The 18896-nt window shown below is 43.9% G+C and overlaps 1 protein-coding gene across 3 annotated transcripts in view; it reads left to right on the forward strand.

Moving 5' to 3' along the window:
• Positions 1 to 3860, forward strand: part of stxbp4 (syntaxin binding protein 4) — a 42248-nt gene extending 38388 nt beyond the window's left edge. For all 3 annotated transcript variants that reach the window (XM_011488559.3, XM_020712133.2, XM_011488558.3), the window contains exons 19-21: positions 760 to 809; positions 2816 to 2937; positions 3075 to 3860. In XM_011488559.3, coding sequence (XP_011486861.1) covers positions 760 to 809; positions 2816 to 2937; positions 3075 to 3088 — 186 coding nt within the window. In that variant the 3' untranslated portion in view covers positions 3089 to 3860. The remainder of the gene's footprint in view (positions 1 to 759; positions 810 to 2815; positions 2938 to 3074) is intronic.
• Positions 3861 to 18896: the final 15036 nt, after the last annotated feature.

Genomic DNA, 18896 nt, shown 5'->3' on the forward strand with positions numbered 1-18896 from the left:
ATCACACCAAGTCAAAAGCATCTGACTATACATATATATATGTATATAAACTGTTGTGAAAGGCTGCTGTTGTCTGTGACCTAAAGTCCACCCATCGTGCTTTCACTATAAGCATATAAGTATAAAATACTTGTTTTCATGCAAACCAGTATTTTTTTTTTAGCTTGAACTTTGGTGGAGGCATTCAAATGTCAAAAGACAAGCAGAGCTCCATGAGGCGCTAAATGTAAACAATTCCTTACAACGTGTGTCCATCATTCATCCATGCTTGGTGAGGGTAAGCTACTGATGCCCTGGGGCGGACTGACAGGGGCGTGGCTCCCAGGACGCGCCTACGACCCCCCCCTCTGAGCATCACCGGGACATTCATACACATTCACACACCAGTGGACCAGACAACAGTTGGCTGGAGGGGGCGGGGATCGAAACTTTAATCCGTCAATCATTGGCCGACCTCCTCAACCATCGAGCCACTGCTGCGGACCCCCCCACCAAGAATCAGAATCTATATTTAGAATTCACAGTTCTACAAGTAAAAGACCTGAATTGTCTAATGAACTTGATTCTGTTTTCCCTAATTTGATGCCTGTTGAATCAAATATGCATCAAACCACTTTGACTCCAGAAATACCTTCATTTAGCATCTAGATAAAAGCAAAAGCATTAATGAATTGTTTTTCATCGCTGTAAATAAATCAATAATAAAGGCTTAACTGTTTTCTGCAAATGAGTTAGAAACTCTTGTTTGTTTGTTTGCAGACTGTTCAGGAGTTTCTACTAGAAAGTCATGGACCCCCCAAGAGCTACAGGTACAAAGTCTTTTCTGTTGTGATGCACCCTGAAGACGCACTTCCATAGAAATCGTGTTTTTAACATGTTCTTGTTGCATTTTTCTGATGGAAGACATAAAGAAAATTAAGCTTAAAATTGCATTTCTAATTCAAACTGTAAAAAATGAGGAGAAGATGAATAAATGCAGTTGGAAAAGAGATTATTTGTGGTTTAGAAAAGACAGTGAGGCAAAAAAGTATTTAGTCAGCCTCTAAGTGTGTAAGTTCTCCCACTTAAACTGAAAAAAGATGCCTGTAATTTTCATCATAGGTTTACCTCAACTATGAGACAAAATGAGGGGAAAAAAATCCAGAAAATCACATTGTCTGATTTTAAATAATTTATTTGTAAATTATGGTGGAAAATAAATGTTTGGTCAATAACAAAAGTTCAACTCAGTACTTTGTTATATTCCATTTTCTGTAAGTCTTCACAAGGTAAAAAACTGTTGCTGATATTTTGGTCCATTCCTCCATGCAGATCTCCTCTAGAGCAGTGATATTTTGGTCCATTCCTCCATGCAGATCTCCTCTAGAGCAGTGATGTTTTGGTCCATTCCTCCATGCAGATCTCCTCTACAGCAGTGATGTTTTGGTCCATTCCTCCCTGCAGATCTCCTCTAGAGCAGTGGTGTTTTGGTCCATTCCTCCATGCAGATCTCCTCTAGAGCAGTGATGTTTTGGTCCATTCCTCCATGCAGATCTCCTCTAGAGCAGTGATGTTTTGGGGCTGTTGTTGGGCAACACAGACTTTCAACTCCCTCCATAGATTTTCAATGGGGTTGAGATCTGGAGACTGGCTAGGCCACTCCAGGACCCTTCAATACTCGTTACAAAGCCACTCCTACGTTACCCGGGCAACGTGTGTTTGGGCTGGTTGTCCTGCTGAAAGACGTAGCCATGTTTCATCTTTAATGCTGATGGAAGGAGGTTTCCACTCCAAATCTGACCATACATGGCTCCATTCATTCTTTCCTTTACACGGATCAGTCGTCCTGGTCCCTTTGCTGAAAAACAACCCCAAAGCATGATGCTTCCACCCCCATGCTTTACAGTAGGTCTGGTGTTCTTTGGATGCAGATCAGCATTCTTTCTCCTCCAAACAGTAGAGTTCTTACCAAAAAGTTCTATTGTGGTTTCATCTGACCACAGGACATTCTCCCAATCCTCTCCTGGATCCTCCAAATGCTCTCTAGCAGACTGTAGACGGACCTGCACATGTACTGGCTTTAGCAGGGGGACACGTCTGGCCCTGCAGGGTTTGAGTCCCTGGTGGTGTAATGTGTTACTACACCGCCAATAATTGCCCCCACAGGTGATTTCTTCAGTCCAAGCTGTTTACCTGTTGCAGATTCAGTCTCCCAGCCTGGTGCAGGTCCACAGTCTGGTTTCTGGTGTCCTTAGACAGCTCTTTGGTCTCCAGTGGAGTTTGGAGTGTGACTGTCTGAGGTTGTGGACAGGTGACTTTCTATAGATAACCAGTTCAAACAGGTGTCATTAGTACAGGTAAGCAGTGGAGGACAGAGGATCCTCTACAGAAGACGTTACAGGTCTGTGAGAGACAGAAATATTGCTTGTTTGTTGGTGACCAAATACTTATTTTCCACCAGAATATGCAAATAAAGTCTGTAAAAATCAGACAATGTGGTTTTCTGGATTTGTTTTTATTTTGTCTCTCATAGTTGAGGTAAACCTATGATAGACGGGAAGAGTGGGTGGGGTTGCTCTGCACAAACAGTCCTGCCCACAACTCAGAAGTGAATTTCTTATGAACTCCTGCTGCTCTGCAGAAACTATGTTCTAGATGATTTTGGCTGAAAACACCATAATCCTCCCGAAAAGACCTCTGGGAACTCTTTGAAAATAGATCAAAGGATGATTGGATGGGTCTTCATGCCGCTGGTTTTAAGGGTTAGGTGGGTCCTCAGTGGAAAAAGACCATCTGTCTTATGTTTCTTTTCGTTTTCATCTTTGGTTTCTTACAGCTCTGGAGACATCAAGGTGGCCCCCCTGTCTCACCCCAGGAGAAGTCCATGGACGGCGGCCACACTGGCCCAGGAGGCGAGGGAGCTGACGCGGAGCGTCAGAGCTTTCCTGGAGGTGGACTGTAAGTGACACTAAGCTGCAGGCTGCATGTCCTCCTCCTCTTCCTCCTCTGTCTCTGTGCCACCCTGCATGCCACATCCAGCAGATGAAGCTCAAACCAACGTCTGCTGCTGTGAGTGACTGTCCTCCAACTTTCAGCGCTGACCTTCTAGAAAAACATGTCACCGACACGCTGAGTCAGCAAGGCCAAACACGGGTGGGCATCTCCAACCTCGCTGCCGTTTTTCCCGCCAGTTCCTCATCGACCCCTCCCACTGACGGACTGGTGAACCAGCATGAACAGTGTCTGCACCCTGGAGAAGCTGCCAGCAGCAAGTCTTACGCTGCAGAAGTGAGGGCTGCCCCCCCCCAGGCAGCAGAGACTTACCAATAAAAGCACGACCTCTGAAAAGCAGATGGACCACATCAATCCTTCTGTCAATTAATGATCAGAACTCATCAGACAATCAGAAACAAATCAAACCAAAACTGTTGCTTCAAATTTGTCTTTTTAACCTTTTTATAAATATTCATTTCGTATGGCACTATTATTGAAATCTTTTCCAAAATGAGGAAAGACATGTCTTTAAATTGATATCAGCAAGGTGCCTGACTGATAAGTGAAAGGGACATTGGTGTTGTCCTTCAGCTGTCTCCCAGCCTCCGTCTCTGTAACAGTCAACACCTTCTTCATGTGTCCGCCTTTAGAAGTCAGTATAGACGTATGACAGCTAGATCACCACTAACTTCTGCTCATTGTGTAGCTTTGTGTTGGAGTGGCTGAGCGCCATCTTTGTGACCTAGACTAGCAGACAAAGCAGCATCAAACAGCACAGGAGCACGCCATAATCCGTCCTCGGAGCCTTCTGAGTCCAGTCTGTAACGTGTCTGTTGGACCGGCTCGGCTGTAATGGATGTGAAATAAAGAGTTCTGATTTTGGGGGACTCTTGAGTGTTGACTGCTGCATCTGGTTTGAGAAAAGCAAATCTCAAAACTGCTTTTTATTTTTTAGTCTCTCTGGAGACTTGGATCCGGTCTTTGGATCATGGAGATCAAATTCCAGGCCTCAAAGGTGGGTAGTGTTATTAAGAAGTGTCTCATGCCTGGAACTGTAAAGAACCTCCCTAGATGTGGGGGTGTCACGTTCAGCTCGTCGTCTCGGAGGCCATCATCATGGTAGAAGCACAAGTGGAGTCTCAGGACTTTGGTTTAGCTCAAATCTCTATTTTCCATTTCTTTAATAACCGTTTCACAGAAATGCCCTGAGCTCTAACCTCTAACCAACCCCCCCCAAATGGTTACAACTACCACCTTAATACGATTTCTCCTCTGGGAGCTACCATCCACCCAGGTTCCCACAGACAAACCTATTTACCCAAAAGATTAAATTACATACATTCAAAGTTTCCCCAAACCCTATAAAAATAAATATTTACCCGTACAAAAATAGAACTCACTAAACTGTTTCTAAACCATTTCAATAATTCACTCAAATAATAAAATTACTACTCTAAATCCCCCCTCTTAACTTCACAATGATTTTGGTTCCCTCCCCGGAACCAATGTAAGGTTCTTGTTCCCTTAGGGACCTCTTTTGCTGGCGGACCATTCCTGACACAGAAAACAGAGGTGAGTCTTCACAGTCAGACAAGGAATGCAGACATGCAGTGCAGCAGCAGTAAAACCTAAAACCTATCTGCTTCCTCAGGTGCTCCTGAGGAAACAACATTGCTGCTGCTGCTTCACTTTAGCAGCATTAAACTAATAAAAATCTGTCAATAACCTTTATGTGACAACTGCTGGTTGTAATGGGTTAAGAGGGGAAAAAAAACCTGAAAACTAACCTGACACAGTCTGGTGTAAATGTTTCAATAATGACCAAAAAGACCCAAATCCAAATGAGGACCTGTTAGTGTTCACGACAGGGTCAAAAACCATCCCACCACTGGAATACAGTGGGAGTGGAGGCTGGCACCAGTGGGAGAGATGGACTGATTCTGTGGACAGGTGTCTTCAGTTCAGGTTGATTAGGAGACTTGAACTGGTCTGTGAACCAGAACTTTGGATGATTATTAGGGATCAAATACTTATTTCCCTCAATGACGTTTAAATAAAATGACTTTCAGTGATGTTTCATATTGAGAGACATGATGAAAATGATAGTGATGAAATGATGGAATCCCTCAAGCATACTGGTTCATGAGAAGACTTTAAACATGTTCAGGCTAAAAGAAAATCAACATTTATTATTTCTTTTTTGCACTTTTGCCCCTCAGTGCTCTCATCTCCTTCAACAGACACACATGCTGGGACAGCTGTGCCAGGGACAGTCAGGTCTTTGGTCTCCCAGATCCAGACTCTGGCTGAAAGTCAGTGTGAGGCCGGCAGAGTAGATCCTTGGGACTTCTGTGTGGCGTCCAGAGCATTGCAGCTGAGTGCTGCCTGGCAAGGGAAGCAATACATCAGGGGTGATGACCTCCCATCCTCATCACTGTTCTTGTTGCTGACTTTTGGGAGGAGGGTCTGCAGCCAATGAAGCAGAGGTCCGTCCTGTATCGGCTATTGGACTGTAGGGGGGAGCCAAGGTTCCTGGAGGAAACCCACACATGTATGAGGAAAACATGCACACACACACAGCTGGGATTCAAACAGGCTGCAGTGCTAACCGCTACACTAGCTTGTCCTGATGGTGACCTGTGAGTGATGCTATGGGGAAAACGTGAGAGCAGTAGGAGGTGCTGAAGCATCATCACTGCTGCAGTGAGCTGCAGTTTATACATGGTGGGTTTTAGTAAATAACATAATTGTTGAACAGAAAATGGAACTCAGAAGTATACAAAAATAGAACCAAATAAATTACTAAAAGAAAAGAAAAGGAGGTAATGATGAGAAAATTTAAGTAAATACATGAAAGGCCTTTAGATACCTACAAATTCAAGACTTTTATACAAAGGAAATGACAGTAAACCTAATTTGTAACACAAAAAAGAGACAGCATAACTAAAGTAATATCAGACACTTCTTACAAAAAACCAGCCCAACTATTGTGTATTATATTTATTTTTGTTTTTGTTGTTGATCCATAGCTGATCAATATTTGTAAAAACTGACAACTGGAAAACACTCAATAAAAACAAAGTTTAAAAAAGAAATACAGGAACGGCCTGAAAGATCCTGTACACTGTAGACTCATGCATTCTATGGTTTGGTGACCTTGTGACCCCCACCCTACCCCCCCACAAAGGTTTTGTGGAGGCACCATTGACTCTAGATGTCATTTTCTGGTATTTGTTGTGGGGCAGTTATAGACCTGACACTTACATTTGAACTTTGACTGAGTGACTCCTGGAGGAGGATTCAGCACCACGGACAGCCCCAGTCTCCATTCCTGCACAGATTGAAGGAGTTGTTCATGTAAATCACAAAAAAGGAAAAACAACGTTAGAGCAATAAAGCATTTTACTAAATATGGAATGATTTTGAGCAGATTCATAGGAAGGACCTCCATCATGCTCGAACTTCTGTCTGCTCTTTTATCTGGAGACAAACAATGACTCATTTGTTCTCAGCACTGATAGATAGATAGATAGATAGATAGATAGATAGATAGATAGATAGATAGATAGATAGATAGATAGATAGATAGATAGATAGATAGATAGATGACTTTATTAATCCCACAATGGGGAAATTTCATTTATCTGTGGCAGCAACACGACATTCAGAAATAATCTATATAATATAACATCAATAAAGGACATCACATTGACAAATGACAAATGACATTTATATTAAATAATTAAAAATATTTCTAAAATTATTATGAAAAAATTATCAAAAATTAGATTCTTATTAAATAAATAATTAAATATTAAATATCAAATAAATACAGCTGCAAAAGGTTAAAAAAACATGCGGTCTGCAAAACATGTAAACTGTAAAAAAACATTACAAATTTTTTTCAAAAATACAGAGATAACTAATGAAGTTCACACCAAGAACAAAAACAAACAACTGTTCAGGAACAAAAAACAATTTAAAATTGAAAAACAACAACTACAACAAAAGTAAATGAATCAATGACTAAACAGAAAAACACCCCTGGGACCGTGGAGTGTCACTGTGACACGGTGTTGTACAGTCTGATGGCTGTGGGGAGGAATGACCTGCGGTAGCGCTCCTTCTTACACTGAGGGTGCAACAGTCTTGTGCTGAAGGAGCTGGTCAGCGCCTCTACAGTTTGGTGCAGGGGGTGGGAGGGGTTATCCATGATGGATATCAGCTTAGCTAACATCCTCCTGTCCGCCACCTCCTCGATGGACTCAAGTGTGCAGCCCAGGACAGAGCCGGCCTTCCTAACCAGTTTGTTAAGCCTCTTCAAGTCTCTGCCTGCACTGCCCCCCGCCCAGCACACAACTCCATAAAGGACCACTGAGGCCACCACAGTGTCGTAAAAGGTCCTTAGCAGCTGTCTGCACACGCCAAAGGACCTCAGTCTCCTCAGCAGGTGAATGCCACTCTGGCCCCTCCTGTACAGAGCATCCGTGTTGTTGGACCAGTCAAGTCTGTTGTTCAGGTGAACACCCAGATATTTAAATGTGTCCACGACCTCAATGTCTGAACCCTGGATGTTCACCGGTGACTGTGATGGTGAGGACCTCCTGAAGTCCAGTATCAGCTCCTTTGTCTTGCTGGTGTTAAGCAGCAGGTGGTTAACTTCACACCAGCTAACAAAGTCAGTGATGACCCCCCTGTACTCCTGCTCATCCCCCCCTGATACACAGCCCACAATGGCACTGTCGTCTGAGAACTTCTGCAGATGACAGTGGTGGGAGTCGTAGGTGAAGTCTGATGTGTACAGGGTAAACAGGAATGGGGAGAGCACAGTCCCTTGAGGTGCCCCCGTGCTGCAGACCACCACATCAGACACACAGTCACGCAGCCTCACAAACTGTGGTCTGTCTGTGAGGTAGTTGATGGTCCAAGCAGTGAGATGTTGGTCCACACCTGCAACCTCCAGCTTCCTCCTCAGCAGTGATGGCTGAATTGTGTTGAAAGCACTGGAGAAATCAAAAAACTGTCACAGTGCTCCCAGGGGCCTCAAGGTGAGACAGGGCCCGATGCTGCTGGTAGATGATGGCGTCATCCACCCCGATGCCTGTTCGATATGCAAACTGCAGCAGGTCCAGTGCTGAGCTCACCTGAGTGCGGAGATGGCTGAGGATGATCCTCTCCATAGCCTTCATCAGGTGGGAAGTCAAGGCGACAGGTCTGAAGTGGTTCGGTTCCGTAGGACAAGGTACCTTTGGAACCGGAACCAGGCAGGAAGTCCTCCAGAGGACTGGTACCTTCTCCAGTCTGAGGCTCATATTAAATATGAACAGCATCACCACACAGAGCTGGTCTGCACACTCCCTGAGGAGCCTGGAGGTGATGCTGTCAGGGCCTGTTGCCTTCCTGGCCTTTGTTCTCCTTAACTCCATCCTAACCTGATTCAGGGTGAGGCAGAGGGGGGTTGGAGGATGGGTGGGCGGTGGCTGGTCTGGTGCTGTGAGTCATTGGGGGGGTCCCTTTGCTTCTGTTGGAAGAAGGGGAGAGTGGACTGTTTGGTGCTGAGGTGGTAACAGCTGCAGCTGGGAGGAGACGCCTGAGCTGGAAAGGTGTGAAGGGGGGGCCGTGTGGGTGGAGACTGGGGGCTGGGCAGAATCAAATCTGTTAAAGAACAGGTTCAGTTCATTTATCCAGGCTTGGTCACCTGTGACCTGGCGACCATTTCCAGCCTCAGCATGTCCTGAGATGTGTTTCAGACCTCTCCACACATCACGGATATTGTTCTGTTCCAGGCGCTGCTCCAGCTTCTTCCTGTAGCGTCTTTGCACTTCCTGATCTTATATTTCAGGTCCCTCTGTACTCTGCGTAGCTCCTCCTTGACCCCAGAGAGAAAAGACCTCTTCTTTTCATTTAGGAGGGTCTTCAGCTCAGGAGTGACCCAGGGCTTGTTGTTGGAAAAACACTGCACTGATTTTGTTTGCACTGTGTTTTCCGCACAAAAATTCACATAGTCCGTGATGCAGTCTATGTGAATTTTTGCTTTTTGCTTTTTGATGAGAGTCTCAGTTCTGCTGAGTCGTGTTTTCCAAATGTTCTGATCCTCTTCACAAATCAAAGAGTTCTGTAAGGGCTAGAATTACCTTTTGGGTTGAACATGATTTGTTGTTTTATGTCTATATCCTCAAACCCTTTGATCTGTTTGGCACTTTAATAGACTTATTGAACAATGAAGACAATCTGGCCATATTGGAATCACCTGGACTGATTTTCCTTTCAAGGATTTGTAATAACTTTAATGATGAACCTTTATAATTGTAGTTTTCTTGTTGCTGCCTCCACTGCAGTGCCTTGAGACAACAGGTGAGGACAAATTGAATTGAAGATGTGTTCCTTTTGCAGACTAACACCACCTCATTGTTTTTCTTCTTGTTTATTTTTTAATCAGACAATGTAAATTGAAGCAAACAATTGCCTCCACCAATAACCACAGGTAAAGAAAAAACATTTGGATGGTCAAGGCAAGGATTTGTACAGTGCTTTATTAGTCAGCAGTCTGGCCTTACAGCAAACATGACCTAAAATACTATTTTACCTAAAGGTTGGAATTAGAAACTGGTTTCCAGACTTCTGGGGGAACAGTTTTCAAGATCACTCCATGTAATCCTGGCTTCTGCCTGGAAACCCAACAAGGATCATTGATGGGGCCGTGAAGGAAATGACGAGTCTTTGTTTAATCCCAGCATGGAGGCAGCATGCTGAAGATCTGAAAGCAGCGTTCCAGCCACAGAGCTGACATTGTGCTTATGTAAGAGCATTTCATCAGACACAGCAGCAGATCAGGGTGTTCTGGTAATCCAGCAGTGCAGACGTCACAACTGACCGAGCAGCTTTTCGCCTGCTGGCCCAGCAGGCAGAGAGCAGCATGAAGGTGGTCAGTGCATGTCTGGGTGGACGGCTTCAATCTTCCATCGGTTGATTCTAACCCTCCGGAGCCAACAATCCATGTCCTACTCATTTATTTAGCTCTTGTAATGCTCTTTATTTGGGAGTATATCAGTGTTTGATTAACCTCTTGTTGCCAGTCTAGAGGACAGATTCACATCTTTTAACCTGCATTTCCAGACAGGACCGCATCACCCCTGTAGTGACTTTCAGTCACCTTTTGGGTGTGGATGGAGGCTTCAAAAGGAAGAATATCTCACTTCAGACTAGTGTGGGACGTCTGACTTGACCAGTTGTAAAAAGGAAAACTTTTCTTACAACAGCTTTTAGTTTCTCATTCTCCATCCATCTTCAGAACTCAGTGAATGAGTCACAGAGTTAGGGTCAGGCTCCTGGCTTTGGTCTCTGCTGACTGGCAGCATTGTCTGCACAGACGAATTGGACTGAGTGAGTGTGACATCACCCACAGAAAATGACTTACCTCCGGTTCCAACTAAATGAAATCGTGACGGCGGCGTTGCCACGTTGAAACCAGAAATAATCACTAAGCAGTGATTGGTCCAAGCGGGTCTGAGTCAACGTTTTGATGGCGACCAGTCTCGCCACACAGGAGTGACCTTGTTGAAACCAGGGTACACGAAATTTGGTTATCAAACGTTTAGAATATTCAACGTGACGAGGCATCTGATTGGTCAGTTTATAACTTGAATACTTGCACTACACATAAAATATCAGGAAAAAAATGAGGATTGTCAAGAACATGTTAAATAAAAAGGTATCATATAAAGAATGGTTCTTCTGATCAATAGAATGACGAAGTAACAGCTGTTTCTTTCTCTATAGAAGTCTATGGGATTTTGGCTTCTTGAAACCAGCAGGCACTTCCTGTTTGAAACGCCAGAGGGAAAGGGTCCCTCAGTCCAGTTCTCTTATACAGGCAGTGGCTGGCAGTGACTTCTGCAGATCCTGCTCCTTGCATGTAAGGAGGCCCCCCCGTGTCCTCAGCGTCACCTCGTCTAGAGTTATTCTCTAGATGTTAAGGTCTAATCCTGTCGCAGTGAAATTTTGAGTTTCTTAGATTTTTGTTTATCAATATTTGTAGACCAACATAAATGTTCACGAGGGGTTCCTGCCTGCTTGGCTGATGGTGACGCCACAAGCCAACCATGTCAAACCCAGCAGGAGAAACTCAGGATTACAGCTTTTCTAGGTTTCTTTGACACTAACGGCCATGAGCATCATGTTCTCCAAGAACCAGCATGTGGTCACAACTTCCTAGGGTGGAGTAAAGTGGCTGTGGTGCAGTGGTAGAGCGGTCAACCTCTGATCGCAGGTTCAGTTCCTGCCTTGTTTACCCATGTGTCAAACTCACAGTGCTCCTGCCTGTTATAAGTTGGCGCCAGTGTTGATCAGTGTACATGTGTGTGTTCATGGGTGAATGGGACTGTGACTGTGAAGTGCTTTGGGCCTTCTAGGAAGGTAGTAAAGCGTATACAAACATACACCACTTGTTTTTTGTAGTACCCAGGTATTTCTCTCTGAGTCACACTGGTTGAAGTATTGGCCAAAGACGTCCTGGATCCATTTAAGGTCAGTGAATCAAATCATTCAAAAGGAACCTAAATCAAAAGTGAATCAAATCGGTGTTAAAATGAGTCGTAGCACCCCTGTTGTTTACCCCTACATACAGATGGATGCCTGATTTTCCTGCCCTTTCTGTAAAAAAGCCAGGAACAGCTAACAACCTGGTGAACAGAGGCACAAATAATTATGTCAGTAAAAATAGCAGCCAATTTTATTCAAATCAATACAGATAGTCCACAATTTGTTGTGTTCTTTTTAAATTCTGTTCAGTTTAAATTCAGCTCCCCACATGTCCCTATTGAAAAAAAGCGGTCAAACCTTCAGTATTCCATTTATCTGCACCTTTGGAACGGGTTTCAGTCACTTCACAGACTTTTAGTGTAAAAGAAACTATGCGGTGTCATTACATCATTGACTAGATATTACATATTTAAAGGAAAAATCAAATCAAAGCCAGTTTCTGTAAATGTGACAAGAAAAAAAAAAGACAGAAAGTTGGTCATTTAAATCATAAACCAAGAATTGTAATCAGCTTTAACTTTCACAGATAGTTTTACAGTTCAGCTAAAACGTGAAAAAGGTAAAAAAAACAAAACAGTTTTGCCCCAAACTACATAAGAGTGCAACTAATAGATAGCTATGCAAGCTGTTGCACAGCCAGACATTGGTCTAGTTCAGGGGTGGGCAAACTAGCAGTTTGTAAAATTTACCAGAAGTTGAGAGCTTTGGTAATCTACCTCATCAGAGAAATTTAGGGAGTAAAGCATGCTTTGATTTTAATTTAAGCCTTTAAAATGAAACGTAATGGAGAGTTATTTCAAACCTTTGGCTTTTGTTCATATTTTTGTGTCAATTGCACCAATGTGTTGATGTCCTTCAGGGAAAAGAGCAAATTAGAGAAATGCTGTGTTCATGCGGTGTCGGAATCATGGGACAAATGTCTGTCCACCTCACAAAACACGCATGTTTGTCTGAAAATAAAAATAAATATATATATATATATGTGTGTGTGTGTGTGTGTGTGTGTATGTAAATATATATATATGGCTGCCGGGCCATAATTTGCTCGTCCCGGGTCCAGTTTATGAAACTGTAGCAGTAGAACAACAATCTGTGGTTCTGGATGTGAATCTGTTTTGGGTTTGTGTTGTTTTTTTTTGCAGGAACTCAGACATTTGTGAGCAAACACTCATCAGTGATCTGAAAGTCATGCCTCTAAACCTCATGATGACATCACATGAACTGCCAGTTCAAAACTGCACAAGATCTCTGACATCCTCCAGTTTATATAACCCCCCTCCCCCAGTGACAGCGAAAACAGCAGAGAGGGAACACAAACAACACAACATGACACAAGCTCTTAATACTTTTCAGCGGGCAGCGTATAATCCCTAAACATGAAAAGGGGGGAGGGGGGCTGTGCAATTCACATGATTGGTCGGATGCAGCCAGCTTCATTTTTATGTAAGGGGATTTGATCCAGAGAGGGCCGTCGTGCACGAGTCCTGCAGTGAACCAGACCTGAGATTCTGACAGTCCAGAGAGAAGCCTTGACTCCCTTTGGACTCCTCGCAGAGAGGATCCTGATCTAAACTCATCTCGGACCACAGCGGATGTTGGGTCTTCTTTGTTTCCATGAGAAAGCGCCAGAACCCCGTGACGTCAGCGAACGCCACACGGCTCATCCTCCTGTTGGGTCCGTCGAGCCACCGTTGGTTCTTGAGTTCTGAGGATGGTGAGGGTTTTGTGAGCGAGGGTTGATGCTGGTACTCTGGAGCTCCAGTGGACCATCGGTCGGTCCCGATCAGTCCACTTTCCCGAGTCCACCTCGGTTCAGAGTGGGAGGGTGTCCTGAAGTCATGAGTTCAGCTGAAACCCTGGAAACACAGCAGAAAGGTCATGTGAGACAAACCACTGAGTCCTTAGGCCGCCGTCACGCCGCACGCTAAAACCATTTCAATCCGATTGGTCACATCCAAACAGTCTGAGTGACGACACCTAATCCAGGTTCTGTTTCAATGCAACCATTCAAATTCAAATTAATTTATTTATAAAGCACCTTTCATGTCAGACAGACCGCGCTTTCCATAAAAAAACAAACAAGAATACAATAAAAGAAATCCCTACACATGTAATAAAATAATTAAATAAGCCCCTCATAATAAAATACACAAAAAACAAACAAAAGAGAAATGACAGAGCTAAAGAAAAGAGAACCCAGAAAGCGCTGTCCTCCTGTTGGCCGGGGTGTCAGCATCTAAGCAGCACAAGCACGACTCATCCCAGCAACACCCGCCCCACAGACCCCCAACCCCCAGGTCCAGTGCACCCAACATGGGCACACCAGGACCCGGAACAAGAGATGGCAGGGACAAGCGTGGCCCAATCTGTGGCAGCCCCATTCAGTCCACTTCAAACTATGAGAATTGAGGATGAGAACACAATCCCACAGGGACTCCAACATCCAGGCCAAACCATTCTTCAGCCTTTTTCTACACTCCGTTCTAGTAGATCATTACAAATGTATCAATATCATCATGAACCTTTATCCAGGATTTTCCCATTGAGATTAAAATCCTCTTTTGCATTGGAGTTCGACCAAGAGGCAGCCACAGCCAAACATTAAAACACTGGAACAAGAGAAACATGAAACCCAAACATTCCAAAAATGAAACCACTAAAACATAAAACAGGAAATCATAAAAATAGTGGAATCTGTGATAACGAGAAGAAATAATGGTACTTGGAGTTTGGCCTTTGTGAGAGTATGAGCATCATTGGCCCAATCACTGCTGTGCACAAATTCAGGCGTTGAAATTCAAGCAGAACCTTTGTTTCCTCGTTGAATCACAAAAAGCAAAATACAGAGTGACTCCTGGATATGTGGGCGGCCACAAGCCCTGCCATTCGTCTCATGGAGTCTGGGTTCATCAGCGGCAGCGGCGGCAGCGGCGGCGGCGGCGGCGGCAGCGGCGGCAGCGGCGGCGGCAGCGGCGGCAGCAGCGGCAGCAGCGCGGCAGCAGCGGCGGCAGCGGCGGCAGCGGCGGCAGCGGCGGCAGCGGCGGCAGCAGCGGCAGCAGCAGCAGCAGAAGCAGCAGCAGCAGCAGCAGCTCTTTGAACTCCAACATCTGGAGGCTCTAAGAGCGTTACAGGATGCGTTCAGAGATGGAATCTGTTGGTAACTTGTCTGTGCTGAAGTGGCGGCTGAGGGCACGGGGGGTGGGGGTGGGGGGTGGGGGCACAGCTTCCTAACAAGCCGCTCACAAAGAGGAAACATGTTTCCTTTCTATGGACATCCCAGGGTGAACTGTGGCTGGAACCTGCTGTGTTTCATTCAGAACTCTCTGTCTGACTCTGATTCTGTTCTCTGAGTATATTCATTTCACCTGGAGGCCTTATTGGATAAAACAGAATTTTTTTTGGAAATTTTTGTTTGTTTCTAGACAAAAATGTATTATTTTCTTCTGTAAATGTTTTGGAAATCACTGGTGAACTGTGAAAGGCTCCAGCAACGCCTGTGACCCCACACAGGACCAGGTAGGAACGACGGACGGACGGACAGATACCGTCACCTTTGACTTTAAAGATTTGATTTAAAAAATGGTTGTCTTCTTGTCTGGGCTTAAAACATTAACCTTTATCAAACCTATAACAGAGTTCATCAACTTGTTCCAAAAGTCAAGAGGTCACTGCAGATGCAGTCAGTTCTCATCTTCCTCATCTTCTCTTCAAACTGCTGTCATGGACTCAAACAGAACCATGAGGTCTGGAGAGACTGAGAGGAAGTTCTGGTATTCTGGACCTGTTGGTCACACCTGGAAGATTATTGTCTTATAATCTGGAAACCATGTTTTTTTTTATAAGTTATGTTTTAATGTTTTCTTGTCTGTTGGTGTTATTCCTATGAGATCTTCAATCAATCAATCCCTTTATTTCTGTAGCTCTTTTCATCAACATGCTGTAAAGGTGCTTGAGATAAAAGACATATGTAAAGATTAGATAAAACAATAAAAAGTCAATAGATTAAAAGCAACAACAATAAAAGAAGGAAACCTTCTGGCTAAAACTTTGAGAGGCGCTGCTTGGAATAGACGGGGTAAGAACGTACAAATGACAAACCTTAGCAGCTGTGAAACACTTAAAAGACCAGCAAATAAATAAATCATTTGATTGAATGAGGAATTGAAAAGCCAAGTTAAAAAGATGAGTCTTTAATTTACATTTAAAAATCTCCACAGAAGCAGAAACTCTCATCAAAAGCTTGGATTTTGAGGAAAAACAGATCCTTGAAACTAATTTCTCTCTCAAAAAAAGTCTTCCTGTGTTGAGATGCTGCCGTCTTCTGCCTTCATCCGATGTCTGACAGTTTCTGTCATCTCAGCTGCTTCATTTCTGCTCCCAAAATCCTGGATCCAAGTCTTAGTGGGACATTAAATCCTGATTGGTGAGAACCACAAAGGACAGTTCAGTAACCTCTGGAATGGGTTAAAGGTGAGCTCAGACAGAACAATTCCTGAATAAATAAAGGAATAAAATCTACAAAGAAACATTTTGTCCTGATCTAGAGAATTTAAATGCCACTGAGGGTCAAATCAAACCAATAGTGAGTGTGTGGTACTTGGTTAGTGTGTAAACATGTTGTGTGTTGATATCTGAAGCACAACACTATGTTACTTAATACTATTGCTAAATGGGATTAAAGTTAATATAATAAATATATGTATCTCTTCATCGATACTTTAAACCTCAGTCACAGATGCCCTTCCAGATCTGATGAAAATGAAAATGTTCAGATCCCAGACTGCTTGGTGAATCTGTAAAGAGGAAATGTTTGTGCACAGTTTGTCTACGGCCTGCTGGGAGCAGGAGGTCATAGTGAACACTGAACAACACGGAAGTGTGAAGAAGACTTTGTCGACCCTCCTCTGACCCTGCAGACGCACAAAGAGCCGCTTTAGTGCTGGTCACATGATCAGTGGACGCTCCTGACTGCTAGAAATGAGGAAATTCAGACCATCAGAGTGTTGTTTGTGTGAACATCCCACAGACGCACTATGGGCGCTTTTGTATCACGTGCACACACAATCAAATGTTCAGCTTCTACATTTATGCAACATTCTTTCCAGCCACGCCCTGATATCTGCGCTTTTTGTTCCTTTATCCCTTGTGCTATCTTGTGGGGTCCAGATGACCCCACTCCCAACATTATTCTGCACGTAAACATTGGGAGTGGGGTCGTCTGGACCCCACTAGATAGCACAAGGGATAAATCAACATGTCCAGATGTTTGTACATTTGTTCCAAACTGTGGATCGTTGGGTCTCTGTGGTCGCTCTTCTTCCACCCATCAGGCTGGTAGCATTGGAGCTGTGTTCAGAGCCACAGAGCTTCACAGGTCAATGTCTCATCATGGTCCAGTTGAATCCTGACAGAGGATGAAGAGGTCAGCTGTGACTTAACGGATCATTCAGATTGAGATGAAGAGCACACACAATAGAAGGGTCTGTGTGGTCTGGAGATGAACTGCTTTCTTTGACATAAACAGACCATAAACAAATTATTACATGTTGGTTATGGAGATATGTCCACACCGCCCCCGCAACGCACTTCCAATGAAAAATCTATATAAACGCGTTTTGGGCTTCCGTGCAGCAACGTATGCACATCTTTTCTGGCTCTAAGTTTGAAACGCGCGAAACCAGGTCAAAGTTTAACCAATCTGGGACATTTGGCACTGACGCATGGATGATGACACCTTGAATTCACAGAAGTACCAACCGTTTAAACGTCTTCATCTCCACATGAAGAAGAAATGAATAATTCTGGTTTGTGTCGGCCTGGAAATCTACGGCTATGTCTGGATTTTTGCCCTAACCTCTAACTACTAAAAACTATACAGTGTGAATACTATGTAGTGCCCTGAATTTTAAAAGCAACTCAGACACCACGCTCACTACTTTATTAATTTTTATTTTAAAAGGCAGATATGATGTCATTGATTTCATAAAGGAAAAATCTAATTGCTATGAGGATTTTTGCGACGATTATGAGTCCACTGTCTTATAAAGATAAAAACATTGACGTTTCGTTAAAAAAATAAATTTAAATACCTTTTTTTTAGCAAAAATTGTTCAAACCCATTGCATTGTGGTCTTTATTCACCGATCTAGTGCATCAATGCACACTGGTTTTCTGCAGAGACTTCTGGGAAATTTTGAGGGCTCTGGATTATGGAATTGTATATCCGGACACAGCACTAGAAATGGAAAACGCGGTACATGGTGAGTAGGGAAGGAATACGGACACAACCTATGACACCAAGGTTTTCATTCAAATTCAAATTCAACTTTATTTATATAGCGCTTTTCATGATATATGGCATCTCAAAGTGCTTCCCAGAGAAAGAATAAAAAAAATATTCATTGGAATGGAGCTGTGAAAGGAGATTTGGACCGCTTTGACATTTCACACCAAGCCTCTTCCAACACGAAATAGTAAAGAGTAGAAAAGAAGCCCCTCCCTGCTTTCCCAGTGTTAACAACCTATGTTAAACACATCTTCATGAACGCATGTTCTTTGTGCTAACTGGTAGGGTCCAGGTGACCCCACTCCCATTATTAACGTGCCTCAAAGGCACGTTAACAATGGGAGTGGAGTCATCTAGACCCACTAGACAGTGTTCTGAACCTTTTTTCTTCAATGATTTGTAATCTTCACTGGTGTCCATGGATTACATGAAATCTTTCCAGCTTTATCCACCTTTGTCATGGTAGGGGGAACACGGCAATGGAAGGGGGGGGTCATCTGGACCCCACTAGACAGCACAAGGGTCAGCGCGTTCTTGATCATGTATCACATGCCCGGTGTGAACGTAGCATAAGCCTCAACATCCCTTGCAGCTGAGCACCGCCAACTGAAATGGTGACGGTTCTGTAGCACAAACGATGAAGGACTAGTTAACCTGGTTAACGTGCAGCCGGGTGGTAAATCCACCGTTACAGTGGAAACATGCAGAAATGCTCTGAGGAGAACTTCCACTCCTTCTCATGTGCTTCTTTTTGTTTCCCGTCTTTGCAACCAGGATGATTTTTTTAGTTTAATCCTCTGATGCTGCATCTGACATCTTCATCACTTGTTACCCCTGCACACACACACACACACACACCCACACACCCACACACCCACACACACACACAGACACACACACATATGTTAGTCCTTTTCATTGACGTCCTGTGTTTCATGCGTTTCACTCACCCTGCAGGCTCTTTGGCAGCTCCTCTTCTAGAAACGGGAAAGACAGTTTTCAGAAAAATCCAGAGTAAAAAGTCAGGTCAGACCCTGAACTCCTCTTCCTCAGACCAGAGTGCTCCTCTTCTCCCTCTCCCTCTCCGCTCTGTCCC

Source organism: Oryzias latipes, chromosome 19, assembly GCF_002234675.1.
Source record: "Oryzias latipes chromosome 19, ASM223467v1".
In the NCBI taxonomy this organism is placed as follows: domain Eukaryota; kingdom Metazoa; phylum Chordata; class Actinopteri; order Beloniformes; family Adrianichthyidae; genus Oryzias; species Oryzias latipes.